This window comes from Arvicanthis niloticus, chromosome 19, assembly GCF_011762505.2.
Source record: "Arvicanthis niloticus isolate mArvNil1 chromosome 19, mArvNil1.pat.X, whole genome shotgun sequence".
Taxonomy (NCBI): Eukaryota; Metazoa; Chordata; class Mammalia; order Rodentia; family Muridae; genus Arvicanthis; species Arvicanthis niloticus.
In genome coordinates this window covers 45,898,778-45,921,303 of record NC_047676.1, presented here as the reverse complement: position 1 = coordinate 45,921,303, position 22,526 = coordinate 45,898,778, and the positions used below count along the sequence as shown (strand labels likewise).

General features: G+C 46.3%; 1 protein-coding gene across 1 annotated transcript in view; it reads right to left on the bottom strand.

Moving 5' to 3' along the window:
- Window positions 1-18,254, bottom strand: part of Zswim6 (zinc finger SWIM-type containing 6) — a 165,890-nt gene extending 147,636 nt beyond the window's left edge. The window contains exon 1 of the mRNA XM_034523557.2: window positions 17,600-18,254. Within this exon, the coding sequence (XP_034379448.1) occupies window positions 17,600-18,239 (640 nt within the window). The 5' untranslated portion in view covers window positions 18,240-18,254. The remainder of the gene's footprint in view (window positions 1-17,599) is intronic.
- Window positions 18,255-22,526: the final 4,272 nt, after the last annotated feature.

The following is a 22,526-nucleotide window of genomic DNA, read 5'->3' as shown; positions in this document are numbered from 1 at the left end:
CTGGTGTCACATCGCACCTTAAGCATACAGTTATTTCATTTTGAGCCATTCACTCTAGAGAGTAATTACTCATCCCATAACTTGGTCATAAAAAGCAGAGCTCACTCAATGTTCCAGCAACTGTACAGCAGAGGTGGAATTTTATATGGTACTTGTGTAAATCAGATCATCAAAACAGTAAAAAGTGTTAAAATTATGGCAAGTTATATAGACTTCCGAAGCTTTTAACTTGTAACCAGACCACACTGAAAGCTGCACCCGCCACAAATAACCCCCGCTGGAGAGCAGAAAGTTAAAAGCATGTCAATTCACTGATTTTAGAAGATACAGGGAATGCGCAAAAGCTGAGACTGGATGTTACCTAGAAAGACCCATCTAATCTTCCTCTCCTGACAACAAGGACATTTGCTAAAAACAAGGGAAACCCTAAGGCTTGCTGTGTGAGTTTGGCAGACCTTTAAGGCTATAATCTGATAGCAACAGAGTGACCAGGGCACTGAGCCTGCATCAGGAGCCGCTCACAACACAACCTAGCATGCCCAGAGCCACTTCCCTGTAGCCCAGCAGTGAGCACCAGCACTTCTGTTGTACTGAGCTTCTTGAAGCATCTCCTCTCGACACTGCTGCCATGTCTGTTCTAATCAAAGAGGAAATAGGACTTTTTTCAAGCCAAATGCACAATGTCACCAATGTTACCTGAAACTACTTTTTTGTTAAGTCTAACAAAGGACAGAAGATATCTTCAGCTAAGCACAGTATCAGCTCCAAGGAGCAAAAAGGTACTACTACGTCGTGGATAGGCCGCATAACCACTACTCTGTGTAAAGATGGCTGCCACAGCAAATTCAGACGTCAAGAGACACTGTCCAAGCATCTGGAAGATGATAAACATTAGGGAACAACGCTCAAAGACAACTCAATCTGACAACTCTACCTGACTCCTCAGAGTGCAGGTCCACCATGGGCTGCCTGGTGCTGCTGCATAAGGAACTGGGCATCTCAAACACAGAATAAAATGTCTTCTCAAGTGGGTAGGAATATAAAAACCATGCTTGTGATGAAAAAACTGCACTCCAAAAGTGGAGAGATTTATACAAATTTCAAATAAAAGCTGACCCAATCCTGACTCCCACACCCAGTACAACACTAGAAAAAGATGAAGTTTTTCTGAGACTATCTCTAATAGTAGTACTTTCTAACAGAAAGAACTTTATACAGCAGATGCTTGGCTGGGAATTCTTACATCCATCACTCTGGCCTGCTACTCTCTGTTAGATTAATGAGGACTCAAAGATTAAAATGACTGGGGGCAGAGGCCTGAAAAGGAAAAGGCAGGAAAAACACTACTCCAATGCAGACTAGAATTGGCCCCCACTGCCCCAAGCCAGTGTCTACTCTGACCAAGCACAACTGCTAGTCAGGAGAACAGCTGAAAAGAGAAAGAAGTGACCTCTGAGCTCCAGCAAAAGAAAGAGTGCCGCCCACCCCTCATACTTCCCATTTGCTTGCAACCTGCAACTGGAAACAGAGCTGTCTGCTCTTTCCAAATGTGTCAGTTTCTCAACCATATAATACAAGCCCACATTCCAATGCATCTAATGTTGGTAAGGTACTAACTATACACAGAGTAGGGAGCTCTCATCGTCTGAGAAAGTCTAACAGAGGCAGATGCAAATACACCTTCTGGGGAATTTGGGAGTAGCTCCAAGTGACTACAAATATAAAACTCGGAAATACCTCTCAACCGTCATGTTCTTCATGTGAGAGGGGTTAGGTAAGGATAGATGAGGCAGTGCCTCCTTCTGGACAGTCGGAAAAATAGTTCTAGGGCAAAACACTACTTCTTTCTTTCATTAAATCAACAAGCTTTTACTGAGATTCAACTATGTGTGGCTGTCCTAGGACACAGGGCTAGAACCGCACACATACACACAAACAGACATACTCGTCCTTTTCTGCACTCATGGACCTTACAAGCTAACAGAAGAAATAGGAGGGGAGAGAGAGAAAAAAAAAAAACATTAAGGTTTCAAAGAAAAGATTTTTTTTTTGGCCAGATTTCAAACAAGGCATAAACTATACCAAGGGCATCCTAGGTGGCACAGCAGCTTGGACACACTAGAGAACAAGAGAAATATTTATGTGAGAGGCAGGTGAGGATCCAGGGTGGGTCATGCTGTGACTTGTGGTCCTATGAGCACAGGAAGGCCACTGAAGGTTCCAAAAAAAGTAGATACAAACAGCATCCTACTAGCTATGACACATGCAGAATCTAAGAGCTGAGCTCCACCTGTTCAAAGATTATATATGCACACACACACACACACACACACACACACACAGAGAGAGAGAGAGAGAGAGAGAGAGAGAGAGAGAGAGAAATCTGCTCTTACAGAATCATGAACATATACGAGCGTAAAGCAACTCAAGTTGTAAAGAGTTTGTGGTATAAAGCCACTGACAGATCAGCAAAGGGAAAATGCATTAACCTCATGCAGCTAGAGAAGAATGTTGAGGCAGGATCCCAGGTTCGACTGCCATGGCTTTCGGAGGCACAGACACATTAAAAACACCCAACAGAATCGAAACAGCAGTTGCCAGAGGAAAAGCAGTCAGGAAAGGGGCGTCACCACCAAGACAGACCGGGCAAATGAAACTGGTGACCACTCCATTTCTGGATAACCAACCCTGTTGTGAACCAGGCTTTGGGAGTATACCCATACTGTTAAATTCTTGGGGGGGGGGGGGGGGAACCCTCCTCTGGTAAATCCCATTGAACTCCAAAACTTAAGTGTTAAAACTTCAAGGGAAAGTCATCAGTTTTGTAGTTACATTAACTAGCCAATGTATCTTCAAAATGTATACGGTCTTACGGATGCTTGAAGTTGTGTGCGCCTTTGGAAGTCATCACTGGGAGGAGGTTGTCAAAAGACTAAGTTTAGTTTTCCAAGTTTTGTTTGGGTTTTGAGGGGTGAGGGGGAACTCAGTCACACCTTGTGGCTGTTGTAAAACTCAGTTTTGCTTCAGCCTACCTAGGCATGACAGAGACTAAAGTGAAGTATCAAAAAAAAAAAGACAAACTAACAAAAGGGGTTGGGGATTTAGCTCAGTGGTAGAGCACTTGCCTAGCAAGTGCAATACCCTGGGTTCAGTCCTCAGCTCTGAAAAAAAAGAGAAAATAAAAAGCGAAGCATCAAGTAAAAGGACAAGGGTTCTCTTAATTCTATAAAGTTATACATTAATGCCAAGGATCCCCAGGCGACCCACCAACACTGTTCTGCATGGGAATAAGCCAGGCTGTCCTACTCCAAGTTGTAACCATCCAAAAAATGAACTGCTTTCAAAATAGCTTTTGGGTCAGAGCTAGAAGAAAAGACCTCTCCAACCACAGAGGGTAAAAAGAAGCTTTAACCAACAGTCAAGTATCAAAACCCAACCATCTATTACCCAGTACTCACAGTCTTACTGAAAACACATAAAAAGACTAAGTCACAGCAACACATACTCAGAAAATTGAAGAGAAATAAGAACTTGCAACTTTTTTTTTTCAATGAAGAAGATTTCACACATACCCCAGGCTGGGCATATCATTTGTTTAAATGACAGTTTCCATGTCTACAATACATACACTGACTGATACTATTGATAGTTGGCTGTCCTGGATTTAAAATTCATCAGTATTTTTTTTTCAAGACTACATTCATCATTCATTCTTAAGAAGATTTTTGTACTACGGCAAACTCAAACGACCTCAGAACCACATGTGCCGGAATATTTTTACATTTGTTAGCACTCTGCCTTTCAGTCCATTTGATTAGCTAACTGATGCTCCCCTCCCTCATCAAAGATGCACAGAAATCTGCAATCTGAGGTAAGATTAGGCATACTGACTTCTCATAAGAAACTGTCACTCATTTCCTGCGTTTTCACATTAAAAATGAATTCCATCACTGAGTTCTCAGGTTCAGTTGACCTCTTCAGTAACTGTAGAAGTTCACAGCCCACAGGTCTCTACTGGACAGACATCACTCTTCAACCTCAGTAGAAACCCACTGCACCTAATAACTGACCAGATTGTGCACGTCTACAATTTCTAAAAAGGCAACACAAAGATGCTCTATGGCAAGAATGAGTGCATGCCAGGCTCCGGGAATGGGGGTGTGTGCGTGTGCGTGTGCGCGCGCGCACCTGTAATCCCAGCCCTCAGGGGCTAATATGCTGAGGTTGAGGGCAGCCTGAACTACAGTCAGGCCCACTTTAAACGAATTTTTAAAAGACATTTAAAGTTTTAGATGTGCTCAATATTGCTTTTTAACAGAATTACGTTCAAAATTCAAATCTCAACTCTTCAGAAGGCAAGCTAAAAGAGATTGCCCCACAACCGTAAAGAATTAAAAAGGCAAAAGGCAACTCGGGCAACCAGCCTGCAGAAATGCTGCAGCAGATACTGGTAAAGCAGCCGTAACGTAGACTGTCACAAAAGACATCAGAAGACAGACTGTCACAAAAGACATCAAGGTAAACTATTGCATGTCAAGCTTACATACACCACACACACACACACACACACACACACACACACACACACGGGGGAGGGGCGCACACATAGGGTGGGGGCATTTAAAAAATACTCCCCCCCAAAATAAATAAATTGCAGGAGGCTGGGAGGAACAGCTCAGCAGATATGGATTCAATTCCCAAAAGGTAACTCACAGCAGTCTCTAACTGCAGCCCCAGGGGGATGCAACGTTCTCTTCTGGCCTCCATGAGCATCAGATACACACAAGGTACAGACATGTGCATGCAAAACACCCATACATATAAAATTTCAAATCGGAGACAAAAAAAAAAAAAACTTTAAATAGATTTCTTAAGCATAAAACCTGACAAGTTTCATGATTTCAAAATCAGAGTCACTGCTCAGCAATAAATTATTAACACAAACCCAGACCTAACTGGCACTAAAATGTAGAGACTCAGTCACTACTAGCTCTGTCACCAACTTCCTAAAAATATCTGAAAGTCTGAAAGGTGAAAATAAAATGGGTTACAGTAAAGAGTATGAAGAAGCCAACAGTAGAGAGCTAGCCTAGCCTCACATGCTCAAGGTTTTGTGGTCCATCTTTATCCCTGAAAATAAAAGTACTTCATAAAAACATGAAAATCTGTACAATAGTTTTTAAATCTACTTGAAAACTTTTATTGTTAAGTGAAAAGGTTTATTTTTTCCCCCACTGCAGCATCCTGACTAAAACAAAACTGTAATATTCCCAGGCTTTTGGAGTTCTCTGCTATCTGTGAAACAGCTGAAACAAAATGCCTTCTGAATACACTGCTAAGAGGGATCTGTGGAAACTGAGAAGAAACTACTCTGACAAGTTCCGAGGAAGGCCACTGTAGTGGCTATTCCTGGTTGTCAACTTGACTATATCTGGAATGAACTACAATCCAGAATTGGAAGGCTCATCTGTAATTCTGATCTTGAGGCTGGGAGATACAAGTTTCTGACCTGGATCTTGGCATGGAGATCTTGAGGCATAGTGGTTATGAATCCCAGATCAAAACAGGGAGATCTCTGAGTTCAAGGTCATCTGGGACAAAGCAAGTCCCAGATCCAGGCATGGTGGCACACACCTTTAATCTGGGACACACCTTCTGCTGGAGACCCTCATAAGGACTCTGAAGAAGATTCTCTCTTCTTTGACTCCTTGCCTTGTGGGGCTGAGCAACTGCTAGATCCTTGGACTTCCATTCAAAGCTGCTGCTGACCATTGTTGGGGAGTTGGACTACAGACTAAGTCATCAACAAATTCCCTTACTATACAGAGACTACCCATAAGTTCTGTGACTCTAGAGAGCCCTGACTAATACAACTGTAATCAAACACTCTGCCTACAAGGGTTCTAAGGTCCACTAACCTCTAGACCAGGTCTTGGCTTTAATCAAGTTTCTGAAGGCAAAACCGACACGATGTAACTCACCTAATAAATCTGCATTAAATAAAGAATCCAAACAATAGTCATTTATCAACTACCATGAAATGGGTTATAATTTTCTATCAATCATATTAAAGCTCATAGACACACTTCTGTAGACACCCCTTGATGCCAGCTGATCCCTCTCCAAGCTACATTCAAGATAACTCTCCGAGGTTATCTCAAGAAAACATTCTGTCTGTAGAACCGTATAACTTCTGGCTGCAGAAAGACGCAACACGGGAACACTAGTACGCTATGACATACGTCAATGCACTTGACCTGCCATCCCTAAGACATTCCGGTTATGATCAAATGTTTGCCTTCACCATGAAAAAAATAAAACATCTTTAGATCAAACTCATCCAAGTGCCCACCTTGCTCTTTTCCAAGATGCCAGACATGGTGGCACTCGCCTGCAAGCTCAGTACTCGGGAAGGAGGCAAAGATGATGCCAAATGCCAAGGTATTCTGGGCTACTCTGACAGATCCTGGCTAAAAAAAACATTTGTATGTTTTTAAAAGCATCTCTGATTTACTATATGAGAACATAGGGCTGAGTGTAGCAGTGCATGCCTACCATGTCAATACTGAGGTAGTGAAGGCATGAGTTCAAGGCCAACCTGAGCAAGCAACATACAATACTGTCTCAAGAAGGAAGGAAAACTATATTATGGTTGGTCTCTAAAACATCCACTTTTCACTAAGCTGTTCAACCTGAACTTTTCATAAAAAGTAAATTTCCTAGAATTCATCCTTAACTATTTAAAGAAGAAATCAATTTGACTTTATATCATTATGTTGTACTGCCTTAAGAAGGCGTGTCAGGTCAGCACACTAACATTAGCCTTACATTGGACCACTTTCTCTAGGAAAAGAATATGGGACTATTCTTCCTAAAGCTAGGAAGAGAATATGGGACTAATCGTCACTGCTGCTACTGGAAGTCATAGCGTCATCTAAAACACACCACAACCCAGCCCTGACATGCTGGGCTTTCTATGAACCCTGGTGAAAAACGTACGTCTTATCCTCCTTACTGAACTTCCTGTCATTTCACAGCACGTGACACTTTTTACTTCTTCCTAAAAATCACTCAGAAACAAACCCTAATTTCCATTTTCAGCACAGTGGATAGTCAAGTAGGTTCTTAAAGCACAGATGCATCTGAAAGTGTAAGGCTCGGTTTGCAACTGTGAGCTCCATGATCCAGCTGGATACCTAGGCCCGGATCTCGGGCCTTCAGGTAGAACCTTGCTGCTCTCTAAAGAACAGTAAGTGCTTGACCATTTAACAAACCTGAACCCACAAACATGCGTGAGCAAAGAGGAACAGCAGAAAAAAGCGCTGGGTTTTAGTTTTTTTCGTTTTTGGTCTGATGACACCTATAATTATATAATTCAACTCTGGCAACTGTAAAAATGCTGAGGCACGTTAATGAGCCACGTAAACTTTGCACCTTTTGGTGCCATCACAACGCCCAAATACTGAGCTAAATATATGTCTGACCCGATAAGACAATTTTTAAATCTTTCTTCTCTCTAAAATAATCTCTGTAGCACGTGTTTCAAGATTTATTATGATGACTATTTTTAAAAGTCATTTTTTAAAAAAAAAAAAATCTTTTTTAAAAGTACAAACTAACAGAATATTGTAGGACAGAGTATATCTCAAACTTAGAGAGACTGATGAAAAATTAAGTTTCCGACATTGGCCACCAGTCCCACAAAGTACTGGCCCTATGCCACCATGGCCTAGTGCCAGGCTGATGTAGGGCCAGGCTAAAAATAGCAGCTAAGCAGCAGCTGGACACATAGGTCCTTCTGACCTCAGCTCATTTCCCTACTGGGGGGGGGGGGGACAACGAGAAAGCGGCTAGAAGGAGAGGAAAGGAGGAGGGGAGCAGAGGGAAGGAAACGATGTAGAGAAGAGAGGGAAGGAAACAGACTGGGAGGCAAGCTAGGCTCACGCAAGCTAGGCTCACGCTGCATGCCCTGGCTCTCACTTGCTGCTCCATCATCCCAAAGCATCTGCTGGTCGACCCACTGTCCAGCTTCACCAACTGTCCAGAGAAGGCAGGTGCCGTCTCTCTGTAGGACTGGATGAAGAGTCAAGATAAGAGTTACACAGCTGACATTTGGGGATGAATAGAAGTCAGCTTAAAGGATGCCATTAAAAAAAAAAAAAAAAAAAAAAACCACCAGAACAGGACAAAGTTTAGAAGGTGACTTACATAAACAGTCAGACTACAGGTTTCTAACCTCTTAAGGTATAGGATTTACTTTACAACAGGTGTTTAGAAAGCCATGAGCACTTCATATAGAAGCCAGTTAATGAGCCAGGCATGGTGATGAGCACCTCTGATCCCAGCACACGGGAGGCGGAGCAGGTGGAGCTCTGAGTTCAAGACCAGCCTGGTCTACAAATTGAGTTCCAGGACAGCCAGGGCCACACAGAGAAACTCTGTCTGGGGAGGGGAGGGGAAGGGAGGGGAGGGGAGGGGAGGGGAGGGGAGGGGAAGGGGAAGGGAAGGGAGAAAAAAAGGAGGGAAGGGAGGGGAGTACAAAGGTCCCTGGAAGTACTACAGCCTTCGACCTGTCTAAGTCTTTATTAAGAGAAGCCAGTACCTTCAAAGGACATTGTCCTTTGTACCTAAACTATGAAACATCTGTCCTTCACATATGAAGATGGTGGGATGCTGGCTGCCTCAGCTAATAATAGGTAAAATGAGGTCCAGTATTCTAAACTGTGCTGAGATAAAGAATCAAAAATGCAGGGGCAAACATGATGGATCAGCAGTGGAGAGAGTGCTTACTGCAGAGCTGGAGAGATGGCCCAGTGGTTAAGAGCACTTGCTATTCTTGCAAGACTAGGTATTGATTCTCAGCACCCATACTGTGGCTGGCAACTGCCTATAACTCCAGAACAGGGGATCAAATGCCCTTCTTCTGGCCTCTGCAGGCACTACATGCATGCGGTGTGTGTGTGTGTGTGTGTGTGTGTGTGTGTATGCGCAGTACATATACATACATGCAACCAAAACACTCATATACAAAAGATTAAACAAAACTGAAAACAAAATGTTTGAAGAGTGCTTACTGCTCTTGCAGAGAACCTGGATTTAGTTCCCAGCATTTCTGTGCTGTTCACACTCACCCACCCGTAACTCCAGTTCCAGGGAAGCCAGTGATTTCTTCTGACCTCTGATGACTTCTGCATGCATGACACTCTCATTAATGCAGGCAAACACACATATGCATAAAATAAATAAATCTTTATTTTAAAAAAAGAATTTAAAACCTGCTTCTCAAGGTTCCATCTTTATATTATTTTTTAGGGAGATTTCTTATAAAGGCCTAATATTAATTAACAATGAAAACACTTCAAATAGACTGTTAAATAAGGCAAGATCAGGCAGCCAGTCACCTGAATTTTAAGCACATTAATTTACTTAATGAGCCTCTAGTTTATCTGATCAACTTATTGGGTTTTAAGAGTTTAAATGTACTGAAAGGGTCTGCTGTGTCCTACCAATTAACAGCTGGGCAAATCATCTCATTCAAAGAAAGTCGACTACTCTGCCAGCACTAAGAAGTATGCTAATCAGTTATTGTTAAAGGGTCTTAAAATGAAAATTGTAGTTCTTTAAATATACTTTGAGAACACTCTCTGCAGAACACACATGACCAACGCAATCTTCAAGTTTCTCCTTAAACGCTGAGCTTCTTGTGGAAGTCGATTAATCACCCAATACAAAAGCTAAAATTCAGTAGAAAGAGACGGTAAAGGATGCATTTAGCTGCAGATGTGGCTTGGTGGTAGGCAGGAAGCACTGGGTTTGGAGGAAAAAGGAATGACTGGCTACAACCGACATTAGAATCCAAGCTACAGTTAGCATTTGACCTCCAGATCTCCATGAAGGCCCTCTAAAGAAGCAGCAAGTGACTATAAACTTGAGAATAATCTAGAATCTGTAACCATACTGAGGATGCATCACAGGCAGGGCTGCTTAGGCTCAAAGAGCACTCACCAAGGAGGCCAGCCTGGTCTACAGAGCAAGTTCCAGGACAGCTAGGGCCACACAGAAACACCCTGTCTCAAGTACATACATACATACATACATACATACATACATACATACAAACGAAATTAGAAGAATCTATCCAGTATATATTGCTAATGGCTTTATAAATTTAGCTTTTACAACTCTTACTACCACTAAAAATGTTACAGTAGACTCTCTCGAGACAAACAGATCCAACAAAGAACTGCTCCAAACTAGGAAAAATAAAATAAAATCTTTTTAAAAGTTCAACACTTAACTGGAAGGGGAAAAAAGTATATATGGGCATAGTCCCTAAGTGCTTTGAATATTCCCTTTACTGAGGAGGAGGCAGCTTGATGATGAGAGCAGGGAGATATGTACAAATGTTTTCTCAAATATAAATAAGTACAACTATAAACACATTAAATTCACACCAAACTTCTTTCTTGCATTACGTCTGTGCTGCGTATAGGCACTGCCCACTTTGAATAAATTCTTTATTACATGGGTGTCTACATGCAATTCCCTAAACACACAGCTGTAATAGTCTTGTGTCATAGCAGACACAACTTTTCATGGATTTTTATATCATAGCATTACTAATTCCAACAGCTACTAATCTTTAGCAATAACTAGCACTTACTTTACACACTACATCCACCACTGAACTGAAGCCCTTAGAATTTAGCCTGAGATAGAAGGGCGCCTGTAAACACTTTTACCACATTCACATAAGGTAACTTCACCAGCACTCGTATCAATTCACCTTCAAGAAATGCTTGTTGTCATTTCGGGGATTACCCAACATTCCCAGGGAACCAAGCGAGTACAAAGTTGGTGTTCTTCTATGCAACTTATAGCTTGCTCTGGACAATTTCTCAGTGTCTGGGCCTCCACCATTCTATCAAAAATATAAGGAAACCCAAACATGGTGGTTCACAAGGATAATTCCGTCACCTTAGAGAGAGGCTAAGTCAGGATGGCTGTGAGCTCCAGGACATCCCAGACTACATATACAGTGAGTTCCTGTCCAGCCTGGGCTACAGAATAAGATTCTTGTCTCAAAAACATATATAAATTCAATAATATGAAAATCAAGAGAAGCTGAAATAAATGATATCTCCTAAAGCCCTCCATACACACACAATGATAAACAGACAATGCTCTACTGTGTTTTGTTTCTTTTACTAGAGGAAAGCATCTGCACACAGCACAAAGTCACTGAACGAAGTCTTGAGATGGCCATGCCCTGGCCTGTCTGCCGCCTTTTCTACTGACATTTATCTCAAAACTCTCACTTCAGAATTCCACAGAAATAGGCCAGGCATGGGACACACACCTATAATTCAGCACCTAGAAGGCCTAGGCAGGACACCTCTGGGATCAAGGCCACGATGTGAAATGCTGTCAGAAGGAACAAACAAACGAAGGAAGGGCAAGCACTTCAAAGGTAGAGCCTTTATAGGCAGCCATCTACTATTTGTTAGAAAGTCTGTATTTCTGTCTGCTCAAAGTTTAAAACAATCGCAGATTTCACACTGCTTTCTCTCCAAAGCTTCCTTTGCCCTCTTTCCTATGTGGGAAAGGAAAAAAGAAAAGAAAAGAAAAGAAAAGAAAAGAAAAGAAAAGAAAAGAAAGCATCCTAGTTTTAAAGAATGAAACGTTCAGCAGTATACAGAACACTGATTTGAAAATTAGATACCCAAGCACTGTCAACAAATCTAACCAACACTTTACTGTTTGAGACTCTAGCTAGACTGAACAATATTAGTGCTTTTCCATCAATCGAAATGATATAACATTTTTTTCTCCATATCATCATTTGATATTAATTTCTTAGGAGACAAAGCCATCCGTTTACTTCAAATAGGAAAGGAACTCACTTTGCAAAATGTAGTAATCTGCACAGATGTACAGCCAAAAGCAAATAAAACAAGTTAGATATAAAATTAGGCTTTTTACTGAGCAAATTTTTAGTTATACAGTGGTAATTTCAAAGGTAATGAAAAATGTCATTTGCTTTATTTCTAAGACAGTCACATCTCCTAATAATTTTACTTCCTTTTTCTAGGCTGTATGGACGGCCCTTTCAGCCTAACAATTTAAGTCATGGCATTTGGAGTTGAATGACTCCCTATGAGGTTTTGTAACACTAAGTGAGGCGAGTTTTGTTTTGTTTTGTTTATCACGTGTATGTTTAAGTAGGCTTCTTCGAGGTACCAAACTCGTTTTGATGCACTGAGGAAAATTTACAGTGTAACACAAAAACAGAAATAGTGAAGATCCAATCCAACCGTGTAGCTTTTAAAAGGGACTGCTTTCTTAAAAGCCATCCTGTTCTGTGCACATATTACCAGCAGAAATCACACCTCCCTAACTAAATGCTAAACACGAGTGTGCGTAGCGTGCGTAGACGAGAGATGCTGGCCCTGCACTTCTCCTTATGAAACATGCAGAGCAAAGAGGGAGACAGCAAGTGACTAGCAACAGCAAAACGAGCATCTTAAAACTCAACAAGGACATACTTAAGAGAAGAAGAAGCTCCAGTGTTTGATTAATTGAAGTAATTCTCTTCCATTAAAGGCCACGGCTCAAAGGCATCCTGATGTTTCCAAAAGAATAGCATCGAAGCCTAGCGCTTTCCAAAGCAATGAAATTTAACACAAAAGGGACAGAAGAGACAGCCTTTGCAGTCCAAGAGTGTACTCAGAACACAACTATTTAGCAAGGAACTACAAACCCGGCTGCAGATGTGGCTCTGCGGCAGAACACTTGCCTAGCATCAAAGAGACACTCCGTTCAACCCCTAGCATGAAAACCAAACAAAACGGCCAGGCTGAAGCAAAAATAGAAACGATTGCTTAACCGAAGTCTGCAATTCCGTCTTCCAATATTGTTGACATATTTGTGTGTGTGTGCATAGTCATGATGTATACGCTCTTCATATGAATGTGTGTTCACCTGAGTATACCTATGTATGGAGGCCAGAGGTCAACAGCGAGTATGCCTGTCGATGAACCTGGAGCTCACCAATGCAGCTAGGCCGGCTGGCCAATAAGCTCCAAGGAGCCGTCTGGCTCTTGCCCTCAGACTGCCAGGGTTATAAATGTGTCCCTTTTATGGAGGTACTGAATGTCCAAATTCATGTCCTTATGCTTGTTCAGCAGGCACTTTACTGAGCCACCTCCCTTTGCTGCATCAGTGTCTGAGCTACGCTGCTGTACCCACTGCACAGATTTTTCATTGGACCAACACTAACTGTCCCGGGATGGAGCATCACTAAGTGCATGACACTCTTCTTCTGTACCAGCTACTGAAAAGCTGCAGATAAACATCTCACATCACACACAAAACACACGAGATGATGCTTCCAAGATGTCGTCTTCTGGCACTTAACTTTCTCCTTAACCAAAAGGCTGGGGGTATGGGGCAGTGGTAAAGCATTTGCCTCACAAGCCTCTGCGTTTAATCCCCCTGAAAAGCAAAAGTAACTTAGTATACAGTGCTATACAAAATTGTTCCCCATTATTTCACCCTTGAAAAGGGGTGCATTAAAACACACTCTAACCAATCTAAAATACACTCAGCTCTGAAAGTGAATTTAGAGTCTCATCTTTCTACAGTCATCTTTGGTCAATAAAGAAAATAGGAATACTCTAGTAAAGGCCAATAAATTAACTAAATTTTTTATTCATTTTAATTCCAATACATATTCCCCTTGTGCTTTACTGTCTTGACTCAACCCCCAGCAAAAAAAAAAAAAAAAAAAAAAAAGAATCTATGAGCTAATATATTAATAAAACTCAAGCAGTATGCTTCTCTCCCAGAAGCAACTACCAAAGAAAGAAACAGCAACTGCTTTTAAAATGTAACTCCTTCCTTCTCACACAAAAGATTCTGGCTGTGCTTAATTTGCCTTGGTTCTAAATAAATATTTTAATCAAAATAAACATTGAAAAACTACATACCAGTCCCTCAGAAAAAACAATCATCTACATACACACACACATACACAAACACACACACAACAAAACACCAAAAAAATACATTATAACTCAAAGGTTAATCTTCTTTAATTCTGAGAATGTGGTTGCATTAAGAGAAATAAAGCCTCTAAAACTTGACCGTTGACTTAACTCCTTTCTCCAGACACTGCTGTACCTTTCTTTACACCAAAGTCTTTTGCTGTTTTAAACCTATGTGAAGTTAGTTGGCTGGCTTGGAACTCTCTATGTAAAACAGGGTGCCCTCAAACCCATAGACTCCCTGCCTTGAGTGCTGGGATTAAAGCCATGTGCAATCACACTTGACCTAAATTACTTACTGTAAAAGGTAACCTCTCTTTGTTAAAATATATCAACTACTTGATTCTGTTCATAGTTGCATAGTATTCCAACCAGCCAGTGGTTCTTGACCAAATCCTATCTGACAGAAATTGAGAATGAGTCCAGCTTTTTCACGAATGCAAAGTACATACAGTGGGCATTCTCATAGAGAACACTTTTATACACCACTATCACAAATATCTATAATCCTATAGATTACAAAGGCCTACCTTTGGTCAAAAACGCCATAAATATTTACTCCGGTTAAGAGATTTTACTTGTTTTATGTTTTCAGCCCAACAGAAAACTTTTAAAGATTTTTTTTCCAGTTAATCTGTCTTTGCCTCTGATTTTAAGTCATATACAAGAGGGTCAGACCAGCCCCTGGGAGGAGCTGCTTAGGTGTTAGCAGAAATTATTGCTTAACTAAGATCAAGACTATATATCAACAGAGACCCTTCTTAACAAAAGCATCCTAATTTAACAAAAATAAGTAAATGCATTTCTATAAAACTTTCCTATAGCCACCGACAAGCAATTATTAAATTATTTACATCTAATAATTTAATAGTACCCGCCCGTACAAAGGCTTGGTGTATTGCTGAAAATCTACCAGCAAGCCCAATTCCCTACTGCTCAAGCTTTGGACAAGCTGGTAAGATAAAGTCCTAAACTAGGGTTCCCTATTGTGACTAGCACTCAGGGACACTTCCTGTACAACCCAAGTTGTCAAATGCAGAAAACTGCTTATAATGACATCAACATAGTATTTTGTTCTTTTCCATCTCAGGTTCTTGTTGTTGTTGTCTTGGTTTTGATTGGGAGGTGCGGGGTGGGAGGGGTGACTCTACAGCAAATCACAATTATAAGCTTCTTAAAGTATACTAACTCCAGCCACCACTTGATGCTAAATTAGATACTTAATCTAGCTGGCCTCCCCCAATCCTCAGCAAAGGTGGACAAAACCTGGTTCTACGTTTTCTATCTCACGGTGCCAGGTATTTATTTAACAGCCTCCCATCTCGACACTGACTGGCACAAGTAAGAAAACTTGGGTGTTAAAGAAACTGGCAGAACTCAGAGAAGATGAAGGGGATAAAAAAAACCCGTGTTTCCCACAATTGGTACAGCACTTGTTTAGTACAGTACATATGTAAGTGTTTCTTTCCAAAGAGGTGGTCAAGTCTTCAAACAGTACTAGAGGAATGCATTCCTCTTCACAACGACAAGGGACCAACTGCATTCATTCAAAGGGAGGCCCTTCCCCTTCGGGAATGTTGAAAAAGTTTCTATTTTCTTTTACAACTTACTGTTCACCCTGGCCTCTTCCACTGATGAAAGCAGGCAAAGCCCACGCTGTGTGTCTGTCTCCTAGAGAAGATTGCATCTTTTATTTATCGCCCCTTGGCTTTATTTTCACAGTGAATTCCTGGCTTAAATGCAATCAGCCAAGAACCCTCCCTATGTGCTCTCCTGTCAGTCCTCCTTGCTCACAAGCAGAGTCAAACACAGCAAGGGGAAAGGGGGGGGGGCGGGGGCCACGACGCAACATTGCCAGCCAAGCCATAAAAATTCAGACTCCAGTTAGTTATACTCAGAGAGCATACATGTGCTTCAATCGGTTTCAAACCGGCAGGGAAAGAGAAGAAGGTGGGCGGGGGGGGGGGGGGAGCGGAGGGTGTAACTAGAAAGAATGTTAATTATATTTTAAAGGAAAAAGAGGTGGGGGGAAGGATGGATAGCCTCAAAACCCACCCCCTTTTTAGGCAGAGGGAAAGGGTGCTGAGCAACACTGAGGGCTGTCTTTGGAAATAAATGACCATGCAGAAAATCACGTTTTCAGATTACATTAGAATTCAAATTAACCAAACAGGATTAAAACAAATCTTCTGTGTCGGGGCCACTGTCCAGACCCCCACTCTACTCCCAAGGAAAAGGATAAAAAGGTTGAACCATAGAGAAAAAAGAAGTAGTTTAAAAAGATGAGAGAGGAACAGAGACAGACACAGCCTTTCAAATCTATCTATCCCCATTCATTTGCTTCGGGGTTCATCCCTACAATTTCAACGGGGGTGGGGGGAGGTAATAAAAATGCGCCTTCAGCAATCCGGAGGAAAAATACGGGGACAGAAAGGCTGCGCTGGTGCATTGTTCACTTTAACCCAGTTCAAACGTTCCCATAACTATGGCTGGAAAAGATATCTAAACAGAAGAAAGAAAAGCCCCGTGGAAGGCAGAGGGATCTAAGAAAACTCTCCCGGTCTGTCAGAGAAAGAAGGGCTGTGCAGCTTTAAATCACAAGTCCTTCTCTCGTCTTTGTCAAATATCTTCTACTTTACAAGCCCTGAAAAGAAATAAAGAGGCTCTTTTGTTTGCTTTCCCCTTTTCGGAGGGTGACAGAAAATTGAAAGGGGCACAAATAAACCCGAAAGGAGAACAAAGTGCCGGGTGGTGCGGGGCGCGCAGCGGCGCACGGGCCTCGGGGCCCCTCGGTGCGGGTCACGGCGTCGGACCGTGCTTGCCCGCTCCCTCAGCACCGCGCCCCGACCCCGGGCGCAGGCCGAAGTCGGGCGGCAGGGTGCCTCACGGGACGGAGAAGCGCCCCTCAGCGGCCCGGCCCGCCGTCGCTCCCGGCGGGGGTGGCTAGGGGACCCCGGCGCGGACGCCACGGACCTAGTCGCAGACACCTTTAAGCAGCCGGGGTAACGCGGAGCCCGCCGGCCGTCGGAGCCTCAAGCGGAGCGGTGGCCGAGCGGGGTTGGAGGGGTCGCCGCCACCCAGCCTGGGACCGCGGGGCGCGGAGCGGCGCCAGAAGAAAGGACGCGAGCCGGGCAGTGCAGAGCGAGCGCCCCGGTCGGCATTGTCTGCGGCCCGCGCCCCCTCCCCCGCGCCGCACGCCCCAGCCCGAGCCCCGCGGCCGCCCGCGCCTTTGTCCACGCCCGCCCCGCACACCAGCGCTCAGCCTGCGGGACAGACGACCGGGACGCCGACACCCACCGCCCCGCCGCCGAGGGGCGCGTCCTGCTGATTCATTTCCCACTCGCGCTAGCCTGTCCGGGGAGACGGGGGCGGGGACCAGCGGGAGGAAATGGGCGCTCCGCTCCGGGGACCGTCCGAGTCGCCCGCTGCTGTACCGCGCGCCCGGCCCCCGGGGCGGCCCAGGGGAGCGAAGGGGGGGCCCTTCCCTCCCCCACCCCCGAGGGACAGGAGGACAGACCGAAGGACCGACGGCCCGCGGCGGCCCCGTGACTCACCGACTTGCAAGACGTTGTCTACGCAGCCACTCTCCAGCAGCGCGATACCCCGGCGGAAGGGCAGCCGCGTCTCGTCGCCGCCGTCCGCAGCGCTGGCCGCCCCCACCGACGGGGTCCCGGTGCCCGCGGCGACGGCGGCGGCGGCGGCTGAGGTGGCGGCCGGCGAGGATGAGGAGCCGCCACCGCCGCCCGCGCCGCCGCCCGTGCCGCCGCCGCCGCCGCTGTCGTCGCCGGGGCCGCCCGAGGAGCCGCCGCCGGTGTTGAAGGACGAGTACATGCAGATCTCCCGCTCACTGCGGGGAAAGGACCAGTAGACGATGCGGCGCTGCACCGGCTCCGGGATGCGCTCGAAGCGCTCCTCCACGCGCTGGAACGGCCACTTCTCCGCCACCCTGCGCGCTGCGATGTCCAGCAGAGACTCGGGGCTCTGGGTCTTGCCCGGCGGCAGCAACCCCAGCGCCGCGCCGCCCCCGCACGCCACCGCCGCCGCCGCACCGCCCGCCCGCGGGCCGGGCCGACAGGCAGAACTGTAGCCGCCACCCGCGCCGCCGCCGCTGCTGCCTCCACCGCCGCCGCCGCCGCCGCCCGGCCGGCAGCAGAGCCGTTTCGCGGGAGGAGGCTGCTGTCCGCGCTCCGCCATGACCGCGCCGCTTCTAACCCGACAGCGGAAGTGCCGGGACCCTATAAACGGCACAAGGAAGCGCGACACGCACACGCCGTGGCGACGCCACGCTGCCATCTAGGGCCCGCCGCTCCTTGTAGGGGCACGGGAGGTGTGGCCTATGCCGTGACGACTTCGCCAAGGAGGAGCGCCGATAGGGAGAACCGCGGGGAGAGGGCGGGGCCTATGCAAATCACTGGGCTGAAACATAAATAGAGCGCTCCGTGGACACGGGGGTGGCGGGGGCGCCCGGGTTGGGTGCCCGGTGGGCTGTGAGAATGTCAGGCTGCTGTGACGCGGGGGGCGGGGCTCAGGCGGGGTTCCCGCGGGAGGGGGCGGGCCGGCTGCCAAGGGGAGGGTGGGTGGGTCTCTGCGCCCCCTGTCTACTCAACTTAGCCCTCTAGCGCCCTGCCTCCTTTTGATGTCCGCCAAGTGAGGACGCTCCTCGTGGGTCGCCGCGGGGCGGGTAGAGGGGAGGGTCCCTGACTAAATGGAGGGCGGACCGACTGCTCGATGCCCCACCCCCCAGTCCGCCGGCCCCGCGGGGAAAAGCCTCTGGGCGGAGGAGGCGCTTTCAAAACAAAGAAATGCTGCGTGAAGCCCCGGGGACGCGGCCGAGAGGAAGGCGGGGGAGGCGCGGCCCAGGCCGCCTGCTTTCCTTCCAACCGGGCGGAGCGAACTTCCCCCACCCTCGGCCGTGTCTGCGGCGCGGGAGTAAAAGGGAGGAGGGCTGAGCTCAGCCACTGTTTTCCACTTCACTTTTCGCCGACCCAGGTGGGGAAGGGGCGCGGCTGCCCCCGCGTAACTGCAGCGCACCTAGCCCAGAGCCCCGGGTTCGCTCCGGCCCGGAGACTGGCCAGGGAGCCGAGCCGAGCCGACTGAGCGAGCGCCTGGACACGCAGAGCGCTCGGATGCTGTCCCGCAGCCGCTGGACGCGCGTCCCGAGCCAGCTGCGCCGCCCCGCCCTGCCCTCGCACTCTTACAGCCCTTCGGGCCAAGAAGCCGACCCGGCCGGGTTCTGTCCCGAGCCCCAGTCGCCCTCTGCGGCGACCTGCTGCAGACACAGGGATCGGGCCGCTCCAGTTAGAGCACACACACGGCCAGAGAATCGCGCAAACTCTCGATCGCGAGACGGTTGTCGCTCACGGCCGCCCAGTGGCGGACAGCGGCCGCGGGCGCTCTGAGTCTGCGGCGGAGCTGAAACCTGGAGTCCTTGGCGCTCGGGACGCGCGCCGCGCTCCCTGCAGCATTGGCGGCGCCCGACCGACTGGTCCTCTCCGCAGCAGAGCAGCAGGACGAGCGAGCAGCGCTGGGAGACGGTGCCCGGGCGCCAGCGGAGGCGGAGAAACGAGTCCCCGTCTGAACCGGGAACCCTGCGGACATTGTTCTTCGCACTCTGCAGAGCTTGGTTAGATCTCAGCCAAGCCGCAGGCTTAATGACCACGTTAGACACTCAGACTTCTTGCTCCACCTTCTGTTTTTACTGTAAACAGTGTTAGAGATACCGTCCTATTGTTGGAGATAAGCCCTAGCTCCTCTGACACTTTCACGTATTGGCTACTCCTCACTGCCTACCTGGTCTGAATTTAAAGCGACTACGCGCGTCGGCATTGTAAAGAAAATTGCCCACTCAAAGCGAAGGCCGCCCCAGACATTGGACGTGATCCATGTCGGGCATCAGGAGCCCCAGGCTAGAAGTCCCTGGAGACAGGACGCTGGCAGACTTTCCATAGCTGCCTGTTAGGAAAATTTTGGTGACATGTTTTTGTATATTCATCCAGTATTTTTTTAGGCACCTCTTCGGTGCCTAGGAAAAAACTGGACAGAAAACTGGAAGACCTTTATGGGCAAGTGGAAGAGGAAGTCTCTTTCCTCCCGTTCTTTAATTTCTAGATCTTTTAAAAAATAATTTTAAGAGACTTTAAAACTTAGACTATCGAAGCAGAAAGAAGGGTGCGCACTAGTCTGTCCTCAGAAAGTCATGACAAAGGCGTGTGCAGCACAGGTCGCTGAACATTTCCACCCGTGTACACAGGTCTCTGAATTGGAACGTTCAAAGACAAAATTGGAGTCCTCGGACAGAATAAATGACTCATTCAGGGTCAGATGCGGTGTTGGTAGAAAGGATTAATTTCCATTACAGGAAAATACATACCTTTAGAGGGGGCTAAACATTTAAAGAATTTGATATCACTATGAACTACAGAGACTGGATCTAAGGCATGGACCTTCCCTGGAGGGATCCAGTCATTTTTTGTTAAGTTTTTGCTGGGAATGGATCATAGGGCCTCCAGCATGAATGCTCTAGGGCTGAACTATAGCCCTAGCCCTGGAGCAATCTCGCTTCATTTTCTAATTCAAAGAAGAAAAGCTGAGGGCCACTGAGTATGGTCTAACTAACCCTGCTTGATCTCCCTAGGGTTTCAGACATTGTGCCCACTCTTTTGAATGGTTCCCCTCATTCTTGGGGTTCGCTGGTATCCTGTTGTCTCATCTTCCTCTCTGCCTCTTTTTTTTGTTTGTTTGTTTGTTTCTCTTTCTCCAAATTTTATTGTGCCCCCATTTTACAGCCTAGTATGATCGACTTTTGAGAGTCAACACCATTTAAACCCAAAACCTTGGCTCACCTCTTCTGTGTGTCCAGGTCACAGAGCTCACAGTCTGAGTGCCTATTTCAAACTCAAAGTACTGCCTTTCCCCTGCATTTCTTGTCTCCCACCAGGGACCTATCAGGGTCCCCCCAAGCTGCAATCTTGTTTGACAGCTTCTTTGGTGCAACTCCCCCAGATTCACTTGCAGTGTTGACTCTCCCATCCCTTCTTACTGCTCACAGTCAGGTTTTTCCTCCCCTTCACTGTGCAGGGCTGTTGCTGGCTGGCATGTCTGTGTAGCCTGTCCTCCCCCACCCAGCTGCTGTGCTTCCCAAAGTAAATTTCTGTTGGTATCACCCTCCTGCTCAAGTCCCTTGAAATGGCTCTATGTTGCCTCCTGGAAAAAGTCCAAACTGTGATCTGTCTTGACCAAACCCAACTTTCCAGCCTTGTCTTCTTCTAAAATGCAAAAGATTTTTTTTTCCCCAGTTCCCCAACAGGAATGCTGTTATGTCCCAACAGGACTTGCCTGTCCCACACATTTGCTCAACACATTCCTGAGGCCTGAAATCTCTCTCTCTCTCCTCTTGGAATTTGTTAAATTCCTCCCCTTCCTTCAAGGACTTGCTCAAAGGCCACTTCCTCTGGAAAAACCCACCTTGGTGTGTGACGTCTCTCTGAGCACCCTTACCACTTTGATTCTGTCTTGGGGCACGTATGCCATTGTGCCAAGTATCCGCCTGCTCTGAGCTATTGCCTTCTCTTTCTTGCCGGGTTAGACGGTCTCTGAGGGGTTGGGATTATGTCTGCTTCTCCAGAGTCTCTGAGAGCCTCTTCCCTCACTGCACCAAGGTTTCTCCCCATACCTAGCTACTCCCATGGACTAATTTAGTGATGGTATGCCATCTTCAGCTGGCTCTTTTGCTGCTTCTCTATTTTAAGGATTTGGGGTAGTTCTTTTCCTGCTATCCGTATAATCATTACTAAATTACTTACAGTTTCCCTTTCCTACCAGGCCTTTACCCAGGGGACCAAATCAGGTATAGCCATGTCCAGTGTCTACCATTAGGCAACAGCAGGGAACCAGAGTGCTGAAGGCCTGTGACTCATCATGGCATCACAGAGCCCCACGTCACAGTGAGGTCAGGACATAGGCTCCCCAGTCAACTCCATAAAAAGTTCTCCCAGTAGTTGAACCGTGAACTCAAGGAAGAAACCCCTCATCTATTCCCAGGCACCAAAACCAGCACCTGGCCCATGTGACTGGGTACATGGATGGATGGATGGATGGATGGATAGCAGGCATGCAGGAAGACACAGGACTCTAAGAAAGGAAGTGGAGTCCTAGCTTGAGATCTATCAAGGTTCCTCTCACTTCTTTGCCTGTAATCACACAGGAAGCAGAGGCAGGAGGATGAGGCATGCAAGGCCAGCTTGGGCAATTCAGCATGAGTTTCAAAGAAATGAAAACTGAAATCTTTGAATTGAATTAGATGTCAGTTTATCAAATCCCCAAAGCACTAATTTTTCTGCAGCCCATAATGCACATACCTTGGACAGGGAAATCTAAGGTTAACACGTGAGTTTTGAAAGTTACTCTCTGGTAGTAAGAACTTCACACAGTCCCGGTATTTAGGACCGCAGGAAAAGAAAACCACATTGCCTCATCATCATT